The 25,412-nt window shown below is 40.2% G+C and overlaps 1 protein-coding gene across 1 annotated transcript in view; it reads left to right on the top strand.

Annotated features, from left to right (window-relative positions):
* LOC133645995 (CD2-associated protein-like) overlaps positions 1–25,412 on the top strand; it is a 146,332-nt gene that overhangs the window by 120,003 nt on the left and 917 nt on the right. Inside the window, exons 18-19 of the mRNA XM_062040918.1 lie at positions 9,382–9,560; positions 9,728–9,791. Coding sequence (XP_061896902.1) covers positions 9,382–9,560; positions 9,728–9,791 — 243 coding nt within the window. The remainder of the gene's footprint in view (positions 1–9,381; positions 9,561–9,727; positions 9,792–25,412) is intronic.

The raw sequence follows: 25,412 nt of genomic DNA, 5'->3' as shown, positions 1-25,412 counted from the left end.
GTTGGTGTTTGTGTCAATGACAATACAAACACAACGTTGTGTCATTTCTTCCAGTATGTGTTGGTCATGGGAAGGCAGGAAGTTCAACTAACACTCTTGTGATATTCAATTGTTGCATAGGAAGGAAATCCATGGTGGTAGTCCTCGTTGTGTAAAGTGCTGCTGTGTTTGCCATTCACCTTGCATAACACACTCTTAAAACTCCTCATTCAATTACTCATCGGAGATTACATTTAGACTACGCATGTTCACCATTTACTAACAACATTGGATTGGGACTTAAAAAAAAAGTTTTCCAGCATTTATTTTTAGGACTAAAACTTGAAAAGCAAACCAACACTTAAGCGGATCTTTTGAACACAACAACAACACAACGTTCAGCCTGTAGCCATACTTGTTACCACAACAACCGCTCGCAATGAACACAATGCATTACAATTTGTATCTCCAAAGCCAGTAAGCCGCTTAGCTTTGGCCTTTGTAATAATCTTGAATGATTTGAATACTAACCTGGATTTTTGCTCTTCTACAAAAGCAGCTCATGAATTACATGCATATATTGGTTCCATTTCCATTAGTTCATTTTATTTGTGCTTTGTATTTTAATGATTATGTTTATGTCACAAGAGATTTATGGCTGCGGTTAATCCTTCTTATCTAACACTTGATTCATTGTAGGATACTATCTCATTCCGATTACTTGCTTATTCAGTAGGTAGTACACTTCCATGGAGTCATTTGACCCTGAATAACTACAGGAGTCATGACTTTCCATCACTTCATACTGTAGTAATAGCATTTGTTGACTTTGGACTAGACAGAAAAATTGACACATGGCAGCTTTGCAATAATTTTATGGCTAAATGTCCGTGGTTTAAGCGCGTGTGGCAGCATATCACACACTGTGTTTGTCTGCAGCCTCTTGTAATGTGGACAGCAGCTAACAGCTATGACATGGACGTTGTTTTGGTGTGGTTACCGTGGTAACCAATCTTGCACAATAAAGCAATTGAGCATCGATCACCTTCTTGTTCTCTACACAGACGATACGGTACGGTTGTGTAAAACATGTAACAATATACTAACTCTTTACTGCTCAAACAGCAACGCTTAACATTATATTAACTAATGATTTTGTGTTGTGTACATGAAGCAGGAGCAGCAACGTGTAACATATTGATGTTGTGTTGTTGTGTACTTGAAGCAGGAGCAGCAACGTGTAACAACATATTGATGTTGTGTTGTTGTGTACTTGAAGCAGGAGCAGCAACGTGTAACATATTGATGTTGTGTTGTTGTGTACTTGAAGCAGGAGCAGCAACGTGTAACATATTGATGTTGTGTTGTTGTGTACTTGAAGCAGGAGCAGCAACGTGTAACATATTGATGTTGTGTTGTTGTGTACTTGAAGCAGGAGCAGCAACGTGTAACATATTGATGTTGTGTTGTTGTGTACATGAAGCAGGAGCAGCAACGTGTAACAACATTGATTGTGTGTTGTTGTGTACTTGAAGCAGGAGCAGCAACGTGTAACATATTGATGTTGTGTTGTTGTGTACTTGAAGCAGGAGCAGCAACGTGTAACAACATTGATTGTGTGTTGTTGTGTACTTGAAGCAGGAGCAGCAACGTGTAACAACATTGATTGTGTGTTGTTGTGTACTTGAAGCAGGAGCAGCAAAGTGTAACATATTGATGTTGTGTTGTTGTGTACATGAAGCAGGAGCAGCAACGTGTAACATATTGATGTTGTGTTGTTGTGTACATGAAGCAGGAGCAGCAACGTGTAACATATTGATGTTGTGTTGTTGTGTACATGAAGCAGGAGCAGCAACGTGTAACATATTGATGTTGTGTTGTTGTGTACATGAAGCAGGAGCAGCAACATGTAACATATTGATGTTGTGTTGTTGTGTACATGAAGCAGGAGCAGCAACGTGTAACATATTGATGTTGTGTTGTTGTGTACTTGAAGCAGGAGCAGCAACGTGTAACATATTGATGTTGTGTTGTTGTGTACTTGAAGCAGGAGCAGCAACGTGTAACAACATTGATTGTGTGTTGTTGTGTACTTGAAGCAGGAGCAGCAAAGTGTAACATTTTGATTTTGCTCATTTGGGGCAACTTTGCTGCATCTGCCGATCACGCTGGGCTATAAGCAGGAGAAGGCCAGATTGGTTCTTGAGCTGGAAGAATCCTCAGATGCTACAGTGAGGAATGCACGTGTACCACCCGAACAGGCCGGAAGTGGCAAGCAGGGCCAGAGGTCGCCAAGGCCATTGGCAGGCTCCAACACCAGGAAATAGTTGGCAGGGTGCAAGTAGGGAGAGCGGGGCTTGGCTGGGGAGATTCTCCACGCCTCTGGTCCAAGGCCACAAAGAGGGAACGCAGAGCCATGGTCGTGGAGGAGGTCTCAAGGGCGAACCAGGAGCAATATACCATCAAGGCCGTGTCTCAAGGTCGCCAAGGAAGATGGACCACTTGGGAAGGTACCATCAGCAGACCCATCAGCTGGGCCGACCTATGGAAGATGCCACAAGCCAGGCTCAGCTTCCTTCTTAGGGCAACCTATGACACCTTGCCATGCCCTAGAAACCTCCACCAGTGGTTCGGCCAGGAGGAGAGCTGTCCCCTGTGTGGTGCTCCCAACGCCAGCCTGCAGCACTTGCTATCAGGCTGCAAGATCGCGCTGACACAGGGTCGCTACAGATGGCGGCATGACCAAGTCCTGATGAAACTGACTAGACAGGAGGCCAACAGCCAGCCCATGGCCAAGCAACTTCCTGTCATGTTTGTGAGGCCAGGGGAAGGCAAAGGAGACACCAGCCAATGAGGCACCCGCAGTGTCCTCTCTCTGGCAAGGGACTGGAGCATGAGGGCTGATATCGGCAAACAGCTCCAGTTCCCCCGTGAGATCACCACCACTTCACTCCGCCCAGACATCGTGCTGTGGTCTGCTGTTACCAAGTCTGTCATGCTGATCGAGCTCACCATCCCCTGGGAGGAGGGAATCCAGGCAGCCAAATATGCAGATCTGGCTGCTGAGTGCAGAGAGGCAGGCTGGTCCACTACCATCTACCCTGTGGAAGTAGGCTGTCGGGGCTTCGTCGGTACATCAACTTTAAGGCTGCTCCGAGATGTGGGAACGACTGGGGCTAAGCTCCAAAGGGAAATCAAGGCCCTTGCTGAGGAAGCATAAAAAGGAAGCTTCTGGTTGTGGCTGAGGAGGAGGGATAAGTACTGGGGGTCGAGGCAATAAGATGGGTCAGCTGCAGGGGGTGGCAGGGAGACGTCCCTGCCACCGCTCCGCCACCAGGAGGCGTTCCGGGGTTAAAGAGAGCGAAACTCCAATGAGCGGTGGTCCCCGGCTGATGACCCTGCAGCTGACCCAAGGCGCTGTAGGAGGCGCGTCAGGCATACTTGCCCAGCAGAAACAATACCATATCTGTACAATCAATCTGTGTTGTTGTGTACATGAAGCAGGAGCAGCAACGTGTAACATATTGATGTTGTGTTGTTGTGTACATGAAGCAGGAGCAGCAACGTGTAACAACATATTGATGTTGTGTACATGAAGCAGGAGCAGCAACGTGTAACATATTGATGTTGTGTTGTTGTGTACATGAAGCAGGAGCAGCAACGTGTAACATATTGATGTTGTGTTGTTGTGTACATGAAGCAGGAGCAGCAACGTGTAACATATTGATGTTGTGTTGTTGTGTACTTGAAGCAGGAGCAGCAACGTGTAACATATTGATGTTGTGTTGTTGTGTACTTGAAGCAGGAGCAGCAACGTGTAACATATTGATGTTGTGTTGTTGTGTACATGAAGCAGGAGCAGCAACGTGTAACATATTGATGTTGTGTTGTTGTGTACATGAAGCAGGAGCAGCAACGTGTAACATATTGATGTTGTGTTGTTGTGTACATGAAGCAGGAGCAGCAACGTGTAACATATTGATGTTGTGTTGTTGTGTACATGAAGCAGGAGCAGCAACGTGTAACAACATATTGATGTTGTGTTGTTGTGTACATGAAGCAGGAGCAGCAACGTGTAACAACATATTGATGTTGTGTTGTTGTGTACATGAAGCAGGAGCAGCAACGTGTAACATATTGATGTTGTGTTGTTGTGTACTTGAAGCAGGAGCAGCAACGTGTAACATATTGATGTTGTGTTGTTGTGTACATGAAGCAGGAGCAGCAACGTGTAACATATTGATGTTGTGTTGTTGTGTACATGAAGCAGGAGCAGCAACGTGTAACAACATATTGATGTTGTGTTGTTGTGTACATGAAGCAGGAGCAGCAACGTGTAACAACATATTGATGTTGTGTTGTTGTGTACATGAAGCAGGAGCAGCAACGTGTAACATATTGATGTTGTGTTGTTGTGTACATGAAGCAGGAGCAGCAACGTGTAACAACATATTGATGTTGTGTTGTTGTGTACATGAAGCAGGAGCAGCAACGTGTAACAACATATTGATGTTGTGTTGTGTACATGAAGCAGGAGCAGCAACATGTAACATATTGATGTTGTGTTGTTGTGTACATGAAGCAGGAGCAGCAACGTGTAACAACATATTGATGTTGTGTTGTTGTGTACATGAAGCAGGAGCAGCAACGTGTAACATATTGATGTTGTGTTGTTGTGTACATGAAGCAGGAGCAGCAACGTGTAACAACATATTGATGTTGTGTTGTTGTGTACATGAAGCAGGAGCAGCAACGTGTAACAACATATTGATGTTGTGTTGTTGTGTACATGAAGCAGGAGCAGCAACGTGTAACAACATATTGATGTTGTGTTGTTGTGTACTTGAAGCAGGAGCAGCAACGTGTAACAACATATTGATGTTGTGTTGTTGTGTACATGAAGCAGGAGCAGCAACGTGTAACAGCATATTGATGTTGTGTTGTTGTGTACATGAAGCAGGAGCAGCAACGTGTAACAACATATTGATGTTGTGTTGTGTACATGAAGCAGTAGCAGCAACGTGTAACATATTGATGTTGTGTTGTTGTGTACATGAAGCAGGAGCAGCAACGTGTAACATATTGATGTTGTGTTGTTGTGTACATGAAGCAGGAGCAGCAACGTGTAACATATTGATGTTGTGTTGTTGTGTACATGAAGCAGGAGCAGCAACGTGTAACAACATATTGATGTTGTGTTGTTGTGTACATGAAGCAGGAGCAGCAACGTGTAACAACATATTGATGTTGTGTTGTTGTGTACATGAAGCAGGAGCAGCAACGTGTAACATATTGATGTTGTGTTGTTGTGTACATGAAGCAGGAGCAGCAACGTGTAACAACATATTGATGTTGTGTTGTTGTGTACATGAAGCAGGAGCAGCAACGTGTAACAACATATTGATGTTGTGTTGTGTACATGAAGCAGGAGCAGCAACGTGTAACATATTGATGTTGTGTTGTTGTGTACATGAAGCAGGAGCAGCAACGTGTAACAACATATTGATGTTGTGTTGTTGTGTACATGAAGCAGGAGCAGCAACGTGTAACATATTGATGTTGTGTTGTTGTGTACATGAAGCAGGAGCAGCAACGTGTAACAACATATTGATGTTGTGTTGTTGTGTACATGAAGCAGGAGCAGCAACGTGTAACAACATATTGATGTTGTGTTGTTGTGTACATGAAGCAGGAGCAGCAACGTGTAACAACATATTGATGTTGTGTTGTTGTGTACATGAAGCAGGAGCAGCAACGTGTAACAACATATTGATGTTGTGTTTTTGTGTACATGAAGCAGGAGCAGCAACGTGTAACAACATATTGATGTTGTGTTGTTGTGTACATGAAGCAGGAGCAGCAACGTGTAACAACATATTGATGTTGTGTTGTTGTGTACATGAAGCAGGAGCAGCAACGTGTAACAACATATTGATGTTGTGTTGTTGTGTACATGAAGCAGGAGCAGCAACGTGTAACAACATATTGATGTTGTGTTTTTGTGTACATGAAGCAGGAGCAGCAACGTGTAACATATTGATGTTGTGTTGTTGTGTACATGAAGCAGGAGCAGCAACGTGTAACATATTGATGTTGTGTTGTTGTGTACATGAAGCAGGAGCAGCAACGTGTAACATATTGATGTTGTGTTGTTGTGTACATGAAGCAGGAGCAGCAACGTGTAACATATTGATGTTGTGTTGTTGTGTACATGAAGCAGGAGCAGCAACGTGTAACAACATATTGATGTTGTGTTGTTGTGTACATGAAGCAGGAGCAGCAACGTGTAACAACATATTGATGTTGTGTTGTTGTGTACATGAAGCAGGAGCAGCAACGTGTAACATATTGATGTTGTGTTGTTGTGTACTTGAAGCAGGAGCAGCAACGTGTAACATATTGATGTTGTGTTGTTGTGTACATGAAGCAGGAGCAGCAACGTGTAACATATTGATGTTGTGTTGTTGTGTACATGAAGCAGGAGCAGCAACGTGTAACAACATATTGATGTTGTGTTGTTGTGTACATGAAGCAGGAGCAGCAACGTGTAACAACATATTGATGTTGTGTTGTTGTGTACATGAAGCAGGAGCAGCAACGTGTAACATATTGATGTTGTGTTGTTGTGTACATGAAGCAGGAGCAGCAACGTGTAACAACATATTGATGTTGTGTTGTTGTGTACATGAAGCAGGAGCAGCAACGTGTAACAACATATTGATGTTGTGTTGTGTACATGAAGCAGGAGCAGCAACATGTAACATATTGATGTTGTGTTGTTGTGTACATGAAGCAGGAGCAGCAACGTGTAACAACATATTGATGTTGTGTTGTTGTGTACATGAAGCAGGAGCAGCAACGTGTAACATATTGATGTTGTGTTGTTGTGTACATGAAGCAGGAGCAGCAACGTGTAACAACATATTGATGTTGTGTTGTTGTGTACATGAAGCAGGAGCAGCAACGTGTAACAACATATTGATGTTGTGTTGTTGTGTACATGAAGCAGGAGCAGCAACGTGTAACAACATATTGATGTTGTGTTGTTGTGTACTTGAAGCAGGAGCAGCAACGTGTAACAACATATTGATGTTGTGTTGTTGTGTACATGAAGCAGGAGCAGCAACGTGTAACAGCATATTGATGTTGTGTTGTTGTGTACATGAAGCAGGAGCAGCAACGTGTAACAACATATTGATGTTGTGTTGTGTACATGAAGCAGTAGCAGCAACGTGTAACATATTGATGTTGTGTTGTTGTGTACATGAAGCAGGAGCAGCAACGTGTAACATATTGATGTTGTGTTGTTGTGTACATGAAGCAGGAGCAGCAACGTGTAACATATTGATGTTGTGTTGTTGTGTACATGAAGCAGGAGCAGCAACGTGTAACAACATATTGATGTTGTGTTGTTGTGTACATGAAGCAGGAGCAGCAACGTGTAACAACATATTGATGTTGTGTTGTTGTGTACATGAAGCAGGAGCAGCAACGTGTAACATATTGATGTTGTGTTGTTGTGTACATGAAGCAGGAGCAGCAACGTGTAACAACATATTGATGTTGTGTTGTTGTGTACATGAAGCAGGAGCAGCAACGTGTAACAACATATTGATGTTGTGTTGTGTACATGAAGCAGGAGCAGCAACGTGTAACATATTGATGTTGTGTTGTTGTGTACATGAAGCAGGAGCAGCAACGTGTAACAACATATTGATGTTGTGTTGTTGTGTACATGAAGCAGGAGCAGCAACGTGTAACATATTGATGTTGTGTTGTTGTGTACATGAAGCAGGAGCAGCAACGTGTAACAACATATTGATGTTGTGTTGTTGTGTACATGAAGCAGGAGCAGCAACGTGTAACAACATATTGATGTTGTGTTGTTGTGTACATGAAGCAGGAGCAGCAACGTGTAACAACATATTGATGTTGTGTTGTTGTGTACATGAAGCAGGAGCAGCAACGTGTAACAACATATTGATGTTGTGTTTTTGTGTACATGAAGCAGGAGCAGCAACGTGTAACAACATATTGATGTTGTGTTGTTGTGTACATGAAGCAGGAGCAGCAACGTGTAACAACATATTGATGTTGTGTTGTTGTGTACATGAAGCAGGAGCAGCAACGTGTAACAACATATTGATGTTGTGTTGTTGTGTACATGAAGCAGGAGCAGCAACGTGTAACAACATATTGATGTTGTGTTTTTGTGTACATGAAGCAGGAGCAGCAACGTGTAACAACATATTGATGTTGTGTTGTTGTGTACATGAAGCAGGAGCAGCAACGTGTAACAACATATTGATGTTGTGTTGTGTACATGAAGCAGTAGCAGCAACGTGTAACATATTGATGTTGTGTTGTTGTGTACATGAAGCAGGAGCAGCAACGTGTAACATATTGATGTTGTGTTGTTGTGTACATGAAGCAGTAGCAGCAACGTGTAACATATTGATGTTGTGTTGTTGTGTACATGAAGCAGGAGCAGCAACGTGTAACAACATATTGTTGTTGTGTACATGAAGCAGGAGCAGCAACGTGTAACATATTGATGTTGTGTTGTTGTGTACATGAAGCAGGAGCAGCAACGTGTAACAACATATTGATGTTGTGTTGTTGTGTACATGAAGCAGGAGCAGCAACGTGTAACATATTGATGTTGTGTTGTTGTGTACATGAAGCAGGAGCAGCAACGTGTAACATATTGATGTTGTGTTGTTGTGTACATGAAGCAGGAGCAGCAACGTGTAACAACATACGAGCGTTTTATTGTCAAAAATATTTCATTTGACGGGCAAAATGTGAGTAAGTGAAGTTATGCTGGCAGTTGAAAGCATAAGAAGATGTCAGGGACAGCTCATATCTCAAGTAAGATGTAAGATGTCGGGGACAGCTCATATCTCAAGTAAGATGTAAGATGTCGGGGACAGCTCATATCTCAAGTAAGATGTAAGATGTCGGGGACAGCTCATATCTCAAGTAAGATGTAAGATGTCGGGGACAGCTCATATCTCAAGTAAGATGTAAGATGTCGGGGACAGCTCATATCTCAAGTAAGATGTAAGATGTTGGGGACAGCTCATATCTCAAGTAAGATGTAAGATGTCGGGGACAGCTCATATCTCAAGTAAGATGTAAGATGTCGGGGACAGCTCATATCTCAAGTAAGTTGAGGTAAATAAATAAAGTGGAAACTCAACTTAGAAGCTGGATTGGTTCTATGAGCAAAGTTGCCCCCAAAATACTACAATTTAAACATGTAACATACATTTGAAAAAGAGACTTAGATGAGAAATATTGCCTAAAAAAGGATAGAGTGGAATGGAATCTTGTTGCTGCATTGTTTTTTCAAAGTGTTCGTTGTTATTTACACCAGCATTTTGCTGTTTTCTGTCACAGCCTTCCACAAGCACATCCCCTTCAACGTCCTTCCTCAAGCCCAACTTGGAGTCCAAGTCCGGCCCAGCAGCCTTCACATTAAATTTGGACAACGGCGATCCAAAATGTCAGATGGAAGATCTTCGAAGTCAGATGAAGGACTTGCTGCTGTCTGTGGAAATCTTCAAGGCCCAACAAATGTAACCAACGTCACGCTTTTTACTCATTTCAGAAGTCAAATGTATCACATCCTGTTTAGTGTGAGGAAGCACTTTGACCTGCTGGCTTCAACAATTATAGTCCTTTCCTTTTTTCTATCGAAACACTACAGGAAATGTTTCTAATGCAAGTCTCTGCTTCTTTCCAGGAAAGAGATAGCAGACCTCCGAAGAGAGGTGGATGAGGAGAAGCTGAAGCGTGTAGCTCTGCAGGTAATAACACAACAATAATATGCATGTGTTCATTCAAACATCAGCTAATATTCATCCTCCATAGCAATAATATGCATGTGTTCATTCAAACATCAGCTAATATTCATCCTCCATAGCAATAATATGCATGTGTTCATTCAAACATCAGCTAATATTCATCCTCCATAACAATAATATGCATGTGTTCATTCAAACATCAGCTAATATTCATCCTCCATAACAATAATATGCATGTGTTCATTCAAACATCAGCTAATATTCATCCTCCATAACAATAATATGCATGTGTTCATTCAAACATCAGCTAATATTCATCCTCCATAGCAATAATATGCATGTGTTCATTCAAACATAGTTTATAGTGATAAACACATACTAAGTATTACAATCCTACAACTAGTTTATAGTGATAAACACATACTAAGTATTACAATCCTACAACTAGACCAGGCCAAATACAACTTTTGAATAGGACTTTTCCAAATGATTGAGTTAAAACTCCTCACCACCAAAGGTGTGGCCAGGATGTGTAATGTTTACCGTGGTCTTAAACTGCACAATGGAATCCATTCCAATGGTTTTTGATGCTTGAGGCTCTGTGCTTTCCCAAGAAGTGGAGCCTCTGGAACCAAGTGGGAATTGATTCTTTCTGCCTTCTGCCCTGTTTTTGATTCTTGCAAATATGTCATGGAGGTTGTTCAGGGGTTACAGAATACACTTGATTCCAAAAAGGGTAAATGTTGTTCAGGGGTTACAGAATACACTTGATTACAAAAAGGGTAAATGTTGTTCAGGGCTTACAGAATACACTTGATTACAAAAAGGGTAAATGTTGTTCAGGGGTTACAGAATACACTTGATTACAAAAAGGGTAAATGTTGTTCAGGGCTTACAGAATACACTTGATTACAAAAAGGGTCAATATTGTTCAGGGCTTACAGAATACACTTGATTACAAAAAGGGTAAATGTTGTTCAGGGGTTACAGAATACACTTGATTACAAAAAGGGTAAATGTTGTTCAGGGGTTACAGAATACACTTGATTACAAAAAGGGTAAATGTTGTTCAGGGGTTACAGAATACACTTGATTACAAAAAGGGTAAATGTTGTTCAGGGCTTACAGAATACACTTGATTACAAAAAGGGTCAATATTGTTCAGGGCTTACAGAATACACTTGATTACAAAAAGGGTAAATGTTGTTCAGGGCTTACAGAATACACTTGATTACAAAAAGGGTCAATATTGTTCAGGGCTTACAGAATACACTTGATTACAAAAAGGGTAAATGTTGTTCAGGGCTTACAGAATACACTTGATTACAAAAAGGGTAAATGTTGTTCAGGGCTTACAGAATACACTTGATTACAAAAAGGGTAAATGTTGTTCAGGGCTTACAGAATACACTTGATTACAAAAAGGGTAAATGTTGTTCAGGGCTTACAGAATACACTTGATTACAAAAAGGGTAAATGTTGTTCAGGGGTTACAGAATACACTTGATTACAAAAAGGGTAGATGTTGTTCAGGGCTTACAGAATACACTTGATTACAAAAAGGGTAAATGTTGTTCAGGGCTTACAGAATACACTTGATTACAAAAAGGGTAAATGTTGTTCAGGGCTTACAGAATACACTTGATTACAAAAAGGGTAAATGTTGTTCAGGGCTTACAGAATACACTTGATTACAAAAAGGGTAAATGTTGTTCAGGGCTTACAGAATACACTTGATTACAAAAAGGGTAAATTTTGTTCAGGGGTTACAGAATACACTTGATTACAAAAAGGGTAAATGTTGTTCAGGGCTTACAGAATACACTTGATTACAAAAAGGGTAAATGTTGTTCAGGGGTTACAGAATACACTTGATTACAAAAAGGGTAAATGTTGTTCAGGGGTTACAGAATACACTTGATTACAAAAAGGGTAAATGTTGTTCAGGGGTTACAGAATACACTTGATTCCAAAAAGGGTAAATGTTGTTCAGGGTTACAGAATACACTTGATTACAAAAAGGGTAAATGTTGTTCAGGGTTACAGAATACACTTGAATACAAAAAGGGTAATGTTGTTCAGTGCTTACAGAATACACTTGATTACAAAAAGGGTAAATGTTGTTCAGGGGTTACAGAATACACTTGATTACAAAAAGGGTAAATGTTGTTCAGGGCTTACAGAACACACTTGATTCCAAAAAGGGTCAATATTGTTCAGGGCTTACAGAATACACTTGATTACAAAAAGGGTAAATGTTGTTCAGGGCTTACAGAATACACGTGATTCCAAAAAGGGTAAATGTTGTTCAGGGCTTACAGAATACACTTGATTACAAAAAGGGTAAATGTTGTTCAGTGCTTACAGAATACACTTGATTACAAAAAGGGTAAATGTTGTTCAGGGCTTACAGAATACACTTGATTACAAAAAGGGTAAATGTTGTTCAGGGCTTACAGAATACACTTGATTCCAAAAAGGGTAAATGTTGTTCAGGGCTTACAGAATACACTTGATTACAAAAAGGGTAAATGTTGTTCAGGGGTTACAGAATACACTTGATTACAAAAAGGGTAAATGTTGTTCAGGGGTTACAGAATACACTTGATTACAAAAAGGGTAAATGTTGTTCAGGGCTTACAGAATACACTTGATTACAAAAAGGGTAAATGTTGTTCAGGGTTACAGAATACACTTGATTACAAAAAGGGTAAATGTTGTTCAGGGGTTACAGAATACACTTGATTACAAAAAGGGTAAATGTTGTTCAGGGGTTACAGAATACACTTGATTACAAAAAGGGTAAATGTTGTTCAGGGCTTACAGAATACACTTGATTACAAAAAGGGTCAATATTGTTCAGGGCTTACAGAATACACTTGATTACAAAAAGGGTAAATGTTGTTCAGGGCTTACAGAATACACTTGATTACAAAAAGGGTAAATGTTGTTCAGGGCTTACAGAATACACTTGATTACAAAAAGGGTAAATGTTGTTCAGGGGTTACAGAATACACTTGATTACAAAAAGGGTAAATGTTGTTCAGGGGTTACAGAATACACTTGATTACAAAAAGGGTAAATGTTGTTCAGGGGTTACAGAATACACTTGATTACAAAAAGGGTAAATGTTGTTCAGGGCTTACAGAATACACTTGATTACAAAAAGGGTCAATATTGTTCAGGCTTACAGAATACACTTGATTACAAAAAGGGTAAATGTTGTTCAGGCTTACAGAATACACTTGATTACAAAAAGGGTAAATGTTGTTCAGGGCTTACAGAATACACTTGATTACAAAAAGGGTAAATGTTGTTCAGGGCTTACAGAATACACTTGATTACAAAAAGGGTAAATGTTGTTCAGGGCTTACAGAATACACTTGATTACAAAAAGGGTAAATGTTGTTCAGGGCTTACAGAATACACTTGATTACAAAAAGGGTAAATGTTGTTCAGGGCTTACAGAATACACTTGATTACAAAAAGGGTAAATGTTGTTCAGGGCTTACAGAATACACTTGATTACAAAAAGGGTAAATGTTGTTCAGGGCTTACAGAATACACTTGATTACAAAAAGGGTAAATGTTGTTCAGGGGTTACAGAATACACTTGATTACAAAAAGGGTAAATGTTGTTCAGGGCTTACAGAATACACTTGATTACAAAAAGGGTAAATGTTGTTCAGGGTTACAGAATACACTTGATTACAAAAAGGGTAAATGTTGTTCAGGGGTTACAGAATACACTTGATTACAAAAAGGGTAAATGTTGTTCAGGGGTTACAGAATACACTTGATTCCAAAAAGGGTAAATGTTGTTCAGGGGTTACAGAATACACTTGATTACAAAAAGGGTAAATGTTGTTCAGGGGTTACAGAATACACTTGAATACAAAAAGGGTAAATGTTGTTCAGTGCTTACAGAATACACTTGATTACAAAAAGGGTAAATGTTGTTCAGGGGTTACAGAATACACTTGATTACAAAAAGGGTAAATGTTGTTCAGGGCTTACAGAACACACTTGATTCCAAAAAGGGTCAATATTGTTCAGGGCTTACAGAATACACTTGATTACAAAAAGGGTAAATGTTGTTCAGGGCTTACAGAATACACGTGATTCCAAAAAGGGTAAATGTTGTTCAGGGCTTACAGAATACACTTGATTACAAAAAGGGTAAATGTTGTTCAGTGCTTACAGAATACACTTGATTACAAAAAGGGTAAATGTTGTTCAGGGCTTACAGAATACACTTGATTACAAAAAGGGTAAATGTTGTTCAGGGCTTACAGAATACACTTGATTCCAAAAAGGGTAAATGTTGTTCAGGGCTTACAGAATACACTTGATTACAAAAAGGGTAAATGTTGTTCAGGGGTTACAGAATACACTTGATTACAAAAAGGGTAAATGTTGTTCAGGGGTTACAGAATACACTTGATTACAAAAAGGGTAAATGTTGTTCAGGGCTTACAGAATACACTTGATTCCAAAAAGGGTAAATGTTGTTCAGGGCTTACAGAATACACTTGATTACAAAAAGGGTAAATGTTGTTCAGGGGTTACAGAATACACTTGATTACAAAAAGGGTAAATGTTGTTCAGGGGTTACAGAATACACTTGATTACAAAAAGGGTAGATGTTGTTCAGGGCTTACAGAATACACTTGATTACAAAAAGGGTAAATGTTGTTCAGGGCTTACAGAATACACTTGATTACAAAAAGGGTAAATGTTGTTCAGGGCTTACAGAATACACTTGATTACAAAAAGGGTAAATGTTGTTCAGGGCTTACAGAATACACTTGATTACAAAAAGGGTAAATGTTGTTCAGGGGTTACAGAATACACTTGATTACAAAAAGGGTAAATGTTGTTCAGGGGTTACAGAATACACTTGATTACAAAAAGGGTAAATGTTGTTCAGGGCTTACAGAATACACTTGATTACAAAAAGGGTAAATGTTGTTCAGGGGTTACAGAATACACTTGATTACAAAAAGGGTAAATGTTGTTCAGGGGTTACAGAATACACTTGATTACAAAAAGGGTAAATGTTGTTCAGGGGTTACAGAATACACTTGATTCCAAAAAGGGTAAATGTTGTTCAGGGGTTACAGAATACACTTGATTACAAAAAGGGTAAATGTTGTTCAGGGGTTACAGAATACACTTGAATACAAAAAGGGTAAATGTTGTTCAGTGCTTACAGAATACACTTGATTACAAAAAGGGTAAATGTTGTTCAGGGGTTACAGAATACACTTGATTACAAAAAGGGTAAATGTTGTTCAGGGCTTACAGAATACACTTGATTCCAAAAAGGGTCAATATTGTTCAGGGCTTACAGAATACACTTGATTACAAAAAGGGTAAATGTTGTTCAGGGCTTACAGAATACACGTGATTCCAAAAAGGGTAAATGTTGTTCAGGGCTTACAGAATACACTTGATTACAAAAAGGGTAAATGTTGTTCAGTGCTTACAGAATACACTTGATTACAAAAAGGGTAAATGTTGTTCAGGGCTTACAGAATACACTTGATTACAAAAAGGGTAAATGTTGTTCAGGGCTTACAGAATACACTTGATTCCAAAAAGGGTAAATGTTGTTCAGGGCTTACAGAATACACTTGATTACAAAAAGGGTAAATGTTGTTCAGGGGTTACAGAATACACTTGATTACAAAAAGGGTAAATGTTGTTCAGGGGTTACAGAATACACTTGATTACAAAAAGGGTAAATGTTGTTCAGGGGTTACAGAATACACTTGATTCCAAAAAGGGTAAATGTTGTTCAGGGGTTACAGAATACACTTGATTACAAAAAGGGTAAATGTTGTTCAGGGCTTACAGAATACACTTGATTCCAAAAAGGGTAAATGTTGTTCAGGGGTTACAGAATACACTTGATTACAAAAAGGGTAAATGTTGTTCAGGGCTTACAGAATACACTTGATTACAAAAAGGGTAAATGTTGTTCAGGGGTTACAGAATACACTTGATTACAAAAAGGGTAAATGTTGTTCAGGGCTTACAGAATACACTTGATTCCAAAAAGGGTAAATGTTGTTCAGGGCTTACAGAATACACTTGATTACAAAAAGGGTAAATGTTGTTCAGGGGTTACAGAATACACTTGATTACAAAAAGGGTAAATGTTGTTCAGGGGTTACAGAATACACTTGATTACAAAAAGGGTAAATGTTGTTCAGGGCTTACAGAATACACTTGATTACAAAAAGGGTCAATCTTTTGAATCCTAGCAAGTATTAAAGACTCCCTGAAAATATAAATAGCCACTTTAAGTTCACGTGATCAATGAAATCATTGTTTCATGTTGATTCTTCTTCAGGGGTGTCCCGATCCCATGTTGATATCGCTCCAGTATCAGCAGAAACAAGGATCAAATTGTTTAGACCTGGATCTTAAATCTTGGACATAAACCTTCTGGTACTTGGAGTTTTACAGCTTGTGTATTCGGGGAAAACATGGACATGTTCAATAAGCACACAAGGTTGGTCAAGTTTTAGTCATTTCCAAAGAGATAAACATAGACTATGACTACGACTAGGAGCTAGCAACTACATAGACTATGACTACGACTAGGAGCTAGCAACTACATAGACTATGACAGCGACTAGGAGCTAGCAACTACATAGACTATGACTACGACTTGAAGCTAGCAACTACATAGACTATGACTACGACTAGGAGCTAGCAACTACATAGACTATGACTACGACTAGGAGCTAGCAACTACATAGACTATGACTACGACTAGGAGCTAGCAACTACATAGACTATGACTACGACTAGAAGCTAGCAACTACATAGACTATGACTACGACTAGGAGCTAGCAACTACATAGACTATGACTACGACTAGGAGCTAGCAACTACATAGACTATGACTACGACTAGGAGCTAACAACTACATAGACTATGACTACGACTAGGAGATAGCAACTACATAGACTATGACAGCGACTAGGAGCTAGCAACTACATAGGCTATGACTACGACTAGGAGCTAGCAACTACATAGACTATGACTACGACTAGGAGCTAGCAACTACATAGACTATGACTACGACTAGGAGCTAGCAACTACATAGACTATGACTACGACTAGGAGCTAGCAACTACATAGACTATGACTACGACTAGGAGCTAGCAACTACATAGACTATGACTACGACTAGGAGCTAGCAACTACATAGACTATGACTACCACTAGGAGCTAGCAACTACATAGACTATGACTAGGAGCTAGCAACTACATAGACTATGACTACGACTAGGAGCTAGCAACTACATAGACTATGACTACCACTAGGAGCTAGCAACTACATAGACTATGACTACCACTAGGAGCTAGCAACTACATAGACTATGACTACGACTAGGAGCTAGCAACTACATAGACTATGACTACAACTAGGAGCTAGCAGCTACACCACAGCTAAGCACACATGTAATAAATGTTCTTCAATGAACAATATTGCAGTCTAAAGCTACTTTCACACTGCAGGCTTGGAGGTCCAATGCACATTGTTTTGACATATCACATCTTTTTACTGGCACATGATGTGAATGCAATGTAACCCAAATGACGTCGCACGCACTGCAGTCTTTACACAACTAACAATGTAACCCACATGACATCATGACGTCGCACGCACTGCAGTCTTTACACAACTAACAATGTAACCCACATGACATCATGACGTCGCTCGCACTGCAGTCTTTACACAACTAACAATGTAACCCACATGACATCATGACGTCGCACGCACTGCAGTCTTTACAGAACTAACAATGTAACCCACATGACATCATGACGTCGCACGCACTGCAGTCTTTTCACAACTAACAATGTAACCCACATGACGTCGCACGCACTGCAGTCTTTACACAACTAACAATGTAACCCACATGACATCATAACGTCGCACGCACTGCAGTCTTTACACAACTAACAATGTAACCCACATGACATCATGACGTCGCAAGCACTGCAGTCTTTACAGAACTAACAATGTAACCCACATGACATCATGACGTCGCACGCACTGCAGTCTTTACAGAACTAACAATGTAACCCACATGACATCATGACGTCGCACGCACTGCAGTCTTTACACAACTAACAATGTAACCCACATGACGTCGCACGCACTGCAGTCTTTACACAACTAACAATGTAACCCATATGACGTCGCATGCACTGCAGTCTTTACACAACTAACAATGTAACCCACATGACGTCGCACGCACTGCAGTCTTTACACAACTAACAATGTAACCCACATGACGTTGTATGCACTGCAGTCTTTACACAACTAACAATGTAACCCACATGACGTCGCATGCACTGCAGTCTTTACACAACTAACAATGTAACCCACATGACGTCGCATGCACTGCAGTCTTTACACAACTAACAATGTAACCCACATGACGTCGCATGCACTGCAGTCTTTACACAACTAACAATGTAACCCACATGACGTCGCACGCACTGCAGTCTTTACACAACTAACAATGCTCTCAGTTCTCATGCATTTGTGGCAATTTCAAGTATTTTGTGCAATGAAAGTGAACATTTCCAAAGATGCTATCTTCATGTCAGATGAGTGACCTCTGCTCTCCTCACAGCATGAAATGTTGAGGTCATGTGAGGTCGATTCACACCACAGTAAATATATTGAACGTCCATCTTGTCATATAAAGTTGTTTTTATTCTTGTCTTTCACATGTTGTGGCATTTTTGGCTCAAAAATATATCAACAGATTGTTTTATATTGGCAAAATGCAAATACACAATATTTCAAAACAAAAGTTGCAGAGTATAATATTTTCTGCACAGCCTGGAATATGTCAACATTGCCTTTCATACAACTAATATGTCAATATTGCCTTTCATACAACTAATATGTCAATATTGCCTTTCATACAACTAATATGTCAATATTGCCTTTCATACAACTAATATGTCAACATTGCCTTTCATACAACTAATATGTCAACATTGCCTTTCATACAACTAATATGTCAATATTGCCTTTCATACAACTAATATGTCAATATTGCCTTTCATACAACTAATATGTCAATATTGCCTTTCATACAACTAATATGTCAACATTGCCTTTCATACAACTAATATGTCAATATTGCCTTTCATACAACTAATATGTCAATATTGCCTTTCATACAACTAATATGTCAATATTGCCTTTCATACAACTAATATGTCAATATTGCCTTTCATACAACTAACTGCCCAACATCATTTGCATTTATTTTGGCAGTTTAACTCATCAAAGCCCTGAAAATGACACTCCTGGTTTTGTGGCACCATTTGGTGGTTAATGACTTAAAAACTGTATCTTCTACTTTTTCAATTGACCAAAGTCAGATTCATGCAGTCGTAAGAGGAAGTGTGTAAACTTCATGTCGAGCTCTAACAACCTTTCTTATTTCAAACTAAGTGAATAATCATTAACTAAGGAACACATGACCTTGACTGTGAATGTTGTAACACATGCAATGGTGGTTAAACAAGTTCTCTATGACCTTGACTGTGAATGTTGTAACACATGTAATGGTGGTTAAACAAGTTCTCTATGACCTTGACTGTGAATGTTGTAACACATGTAATGGTGGTTAAACAAGTTCCCTATGACCTTGACTGTGAATGTTGTAACACATGTAATGGTGGTTAAACAAGTTCCCTATGACCTTGACTGTGAATGTTGTAACACATGTAATGGTGGTTAAACAAGTTCTCTATGACCTTGACTGTGAATGTTGTAACACATGTAATGGTGGTTAAACAAGTTCCCTATGACCTTGACTGTGAATGTTGTAACAAATGTAATGGTGGTTAAACAAGTTCCCTATGACCTTGACTGTGAATGTTGTAACACATGTAATGGTGGTTAAACAAGTTCCCTATGACCTTGACTGTGAATGTTGTAACACATGTAATGGTGGTTAAACAAGTTCTCTATGACCTTGACTGTGAATGTTGTAACACATGTAATGGTGGTTAAACAAGTTCCCTATGACCTTGACTGTGAATGTTGTAACACATGTAATGGTGGTTAAACAAGTTCCCTATGACCTTGACTGTGAATGTTGTAACACATGTAATGGTGGTTAAACAAGTTCTCTATGACCTTGACTGTGAATGTTGTAACACATGTAATGGTGGTTAAACAAGTTCCCTATGACCTTGACTGTGAATGTTGTAACACATGTAATGGTGGTTAAACAAGTTCTCTATGACCTTGACTGTGAATGTTGTAACACATGTAATGGTGGTTAAACAAGTTCCCTATGACCTTGACTGTGAATGTTGTAACAAATGTAATGGTGGTTAAACAAGTTCCCTATGACCTTGACTGTGAATGTTGTAACACATGTAATGGTGGTTAAACAAGTTCCCTATGACCTTGACTGTGAATGTTGTAACACATGTAATGGTGGTTAAACAAGTTCTCTATGACCTTGACTGTGAATGTTGTAACAAATGTAATGGTGGTTAAACAAGTTCCCTATGACCTTGACTGTGAATGTTGTAACACATGTAATGGTGGTTAAACAAGTTCTCTATGACCTTGACTGTGAATGTTGTAACACATGTAATGGTGGTTAAACAAGTTCTCTATGACCTTGACTGTGAATGTTGTAACACATGTAATGGTGGTTAAACAAGTTCCCTATGACCTTGACTGTGAATGTTGTAACACATGTAATGGTGGTTAAACAAGTTCTCTATGACCTTGACTGTGAATGTTGTAACACATGTAATGGTGGTTAAACAAGTTCTCTATGACCTTGACTGTGAATGTTGTAACACATGTAATGGTGGTTAAACAAGTTCCCTATGACCTTGACTGTGAATGTTGTAACACATGTAATGGTGGTTAAACAAGTTCTCTATGACCTTGACTGTGAATGTTGTAACACATGTAATGGTGGTTAAACAAGTTCTCTATGACCTTGACTGTGAATGTTGTAACACATGTAATGGTGGTTAAACAAGTTCCCTATGACCTTGACTGTGAATGTTGTAACACATGTAATGGTGGTTAAACAAGTTCTCTATGACCTTGACTGTGAATGTTGTAACACATGTAATGGTGGTTAAACAAGTTCTCTATGACCTTGACTGTGAATGTTGTAACACATGTAATGGTGGTTAAACAAGTTCTCTATGACCTTGACTGTGAATGTTGTAACAAATGTAATGGTGGTTAAACAAGTTCCCTATGACCTTGACTGTGAATGTTGTAACACATGTAATGGTGGTTAAACAAGTTCCCTATGACCTTGACTGTGAATGTTGTAACACATGTAATGGTGGTTAAACAAGTTCTCTATGACCTTGACTGTGAATGTTGTAACACATGTAATGGTGGTTAAACAAGTTCTCTATGACCTTGACTGTGAATGTTGTAACACATGTAATGGTGGTTAAACAAGTTCCCTATGACCTTGACTGTGAATGTTGTAACACATGTAATGGTGGTTAAACAAGTTCCCTATGACCTTGACTGTGAATGTTGTAACACATGTAAAGGTGGTTAAACAAGTTCCCTATGACCTTGACAGTGAATGTTGTAACACATGTAATGGTGGTGTTGCGTTGACCAGCATTCCTCCAATGGGGAATTCAAATTGCTAGTCTCTCCCAGATTCTTTTTATGGCACATAAGCTGATGTTTATATTCAATCAACAGGCAGTAATTGGTATTTTGTGGTTTATTCTCCAAGCTTAGAGGACAACCATGAGACCAATCTAGCACACCAGCGTTCCCCAGCCCGGTCCAGATCGGTCTAGCTCGGTCTCCCCTCAAACCCCCGGAAGTCCTGTGATCTTCCCTCTGTCCCTCGCCCCCACTCCCTTTGTTTAGACTACTCCGAGTTATCTCTACTCTGACACATTCCAATCTAGAAGGCCAACACCTTACTATGAGACTCAAAAGAAGGAAGAATACTAGCTATTCTTTATATGACTATAGGAGTTTAGAAAGAAGTAACACTTAAATATGGATATGATTCTGATCTGCTTCCAACAAGTCCCCCTTTAAGATATTCTAATGAGATCTTTATTACTTGTACAAAACTTATAAAGCACGCCCCACATTAAAGTCTTAAAGTTACCACTTTGCTAGACCCCCTTTAGTGACACTTAGTACAAGGGGCTGTGCGGTTCTGGATGGTCTTGAAGGAGGTCGGGGCAAGTTGTTCAGCAAGTCCCTCAACTGCGTCACGAGTCAGGTTGGTTAGTCTCAACGGCGGCGGGGAGTTAGAGAGGCCGCTGAAACAGGAGTTCCAAGGGGTGTTAATTTGGTGAGTGGGGTCACCAGTCTAACCATAGCACAAAGCCCAACGGCTGACGTCGGGATTCTAATGTACAATCTGTGCTCTCCACAACACCAGAATAAGTCAGCTCGTGCCCAAGGGCCTATCCTAAAACCATTTATCAGTGTGGTGCACCAGTAACGGTTAATGTCACCCAATTTGTTGGGGGACGAAGAGGGTCCTGTAATTTGAAAACGCGTGTAATTCAGCTTTTGGGCCACAAAGGGAAGAAGTCGGGTGGCATTGTCAACAGAAGGGTACACATGTCAGTCAACTTAAAAGGGGCGGGGTAAGTGTGGGAAAAGGGACGTCCAGCGGAAGAAGCAACACAGTCACCCAGGTTTTGGCATCCACCTGAGCCACAGGTTGTCTGCACCCGCTCCTAAGGTCAAAGGTCAAAGTTACCAGGCCTTCGGTGGTGATGTCATTAGCACGCACAGATGTGAGCCGTTGAAACACCACCGAGGTGGGGTGGTACTTTAGGTGCTACAGAGGGTGTAGAGGTAGTTAACGCCCTCTCAAGGACATTAATTTTAATAATTCCTTTAGCCCCAAAACAACATAAAAGGGACGATGGGCACAACTTACCATAGTATGTTGTCTGCATCCGACACCAATGGTTCAGGGTTGAGTCGTAACAAATATAGAGGTTATTACCACGGTAATAGCTATTGTGTCCCCCGTAATTAATCACACTGCACAGGTCAAAAATAAGTCTTGCTATCCCCTTTGACCCAGTCTATTTAAAGTCCGCTGTATGTTCTTAGACACTTGTCAGTCACTGTCGTCAGGAAGGATGAACTGAGACACAAAGACAGTAGAACACGCCCAAGCACCAGTCCGTCAGGGAAAACTAGTCGGGTGTAACATCCTGCCTTTCGTCTATCAATATCAGAGTAATTTAGGTAACAAAACGGGGATAAACATCAAACTTTTCACTTAATGTAACGACACAGATGGTTATGCTGCAAACAAGCAAGAAAAACTAAGAAACATTTAGCATACTGGATTGGTCTCACACAAGGACATACAATATAGAAGTTGAAAAGAGTAATGTAGGTAGAAAATCTCTCTCGTCTCCTGGGCTGAGGGGCAGATGATGTGGCGATGTCAGCAATGACATCCCCTGGTAATCTGTCAGGTTCTTCAGCTGTAGTGCAGAGGGAGAGGTGGTACCAGGTGTCCCCTCCACCAGCCAGTCGAAGGGCGCGGGACGTCCGTTCCACGACCTTGAAGGGACCAGTCCACCTGGGCTCCGTCCACTTGCGTTTGACGACCTTGATCTTGACCCTCTCAGCAGCCGGAAGGGAATCTGTACAGAAGAACTGGCACACAAATTCTGCAATTTTTTGTGTAAAATACCATTTTGGTTTTACGCTGAGTCCTCCTTCCATGGGGGGGGGGGGAGGGGGGGGCTGCTGGTCCTGTGAATGGCTGACCTGTATGCAGCTCATAGGGTGAAAAACTCAAAGGGCGGTAAAACAGTTTTATTCACGGACCTTCGAATGATCATTAACGCTAATTGCAACATGTCAATCCAATTAAATTTGGTCTGTGCACAGATTTTAGCCAATTAGTTTTTAATGTTCTGGTCCATCCTTTCAACCTTACCTTAGAACTCAGGATGGTACCCCAAACCTGTATTCTAGTCCGAAAGCCTTTTCGACCAAGGCTAAGTGAGTATTTTTTTTAAAATGGTTGCCGTTGTCTGACCTAATCTTTTTGGGGAAACCATGTCGGGGTACTAGGTCATTCACAAGTCATTTAATTACTGATATTGCATCCTCTTTTGAGGTTGTTGTTGCTTCCGGCCAACCACTGTGATTGTCAACACAAGTCAGTACGTACCTTTTCCCTTGTACCGTATTGATCATATCAGTGAAATCAAAGACTATACATGGTTCACCCTCACCTCCTCCATATTCTAAATTTGATATACTAAAGTACTATCGATGTGTAAAATCGTTATTTTCAAATTAAAATTAGTTATAACTTCTTACCCACGGGAAAAACGTTAAAACTATGGAATGTGTCAGAGTCGGATGATTGTCGATTTTGTTCCAAGGAGTCTGTATCCACCCTCACTCACCCCCTTCTGTTTCTGAAAAAAGGACTGTGTTAGTCATACTATCACTTTCAGAAACATCTAAGAAAAAGGTCAGCTAATAGTCAAGTAGCGGAGGGCAGGTCATGTTTGAGGTCAATGATTGTCTCTTTAGCCTCTATGGTCCACTGGGGGGTGGTGTTAGGGTAGGGGACCCCTTAGCAATATCACAATTAACTCAAACTCATCTGAACCCTAACTTTTATGTAACTTATTCAATATGGTGAAAGTAACAAAATATGCTTATATTTATATTGTCACCAATACTAGAAAAATACTACCCTTATGGCGGATGCTTTAGCAATAGTATTTTGAATTTTTACCACACCTGGTGGCCTCAATAATTCATTAAGTCAAGCTCATGTTGTAGAAAGTTGAATGATGCAGACACGTTTGTTACTGAATACTTTCTATCAGACTTCTGTCTTGACGACTGTGTATGTAATGAGCAACTATAATTATTTGATATGCTTAAATGTGTAATGTGTCGTTTTAGCTCAGCTGTTGTGTAGCTGCTAGCTCCTCGTAGCCTACAGGTGTCTAAAGTGCAGCCCATAGTTATGTGTTTAACATAACCATGGGCTAAACCTAAACAATTGAAAATGTGGTATTTGGGTGTCGGTGTAATGTTTGGCAGCTACGCCGTGTCTTATCATTGGAACTAAGTTCTTTGGTTTTGTAGGCGAGACAGAGAGCAAGGGAACAATGTGGGACACTATTGTGTCCATCTTATACCATGCTAGCTGTTGCAAAGATAGGTCAACATGAGCAGCCACACCTTGAGTTCCAACATATATAAATACTCATAACATATGGCGAGTCGGGTGGCAGAACACACGGAAGCATCTCAGCCAGTCAGGGTTTTCACTGTTAGAGCAGTTGGATGTCAGCCATTCCTGTTGTTTCAGGCTGTGGTATGAGCTCATGGAGGAGTCTTGGTAGTGGTGTCGCAGCTGGGTGGTTGAGCCGTCAGGTAACACCAGGAATGTTCCCTATGACCTTGACTGTGAATGTTGTAACACATGTAATGGTGGTTAAACAAGTTCTCTATGACCTTGACTGTGAATGTTGTAACACATGTAATGGTGGTTAAACAAGTTCCCTATGACCTTGACTGTGAATGTTGTAACACATGTAATG

This window comes from Entelurus aequoreus, linkage group LG03 (genome assembly GCF_033978785.1).
Source record: "Entelurus aequoreus isolate RoL-2023_Sb linkage group LG03, RoL_Eaeq_v1.1, whole genome shotgun sequence".
NCBI lineage: Eukaryota > Metazoa > Chordata > Actinopteri > Syngnathiformes > Syngnathidae > Entelurus > Entelurus aequoreus.
This window is presented reverse-complemented; position numbering and strand designations above follow the sequence as displayed.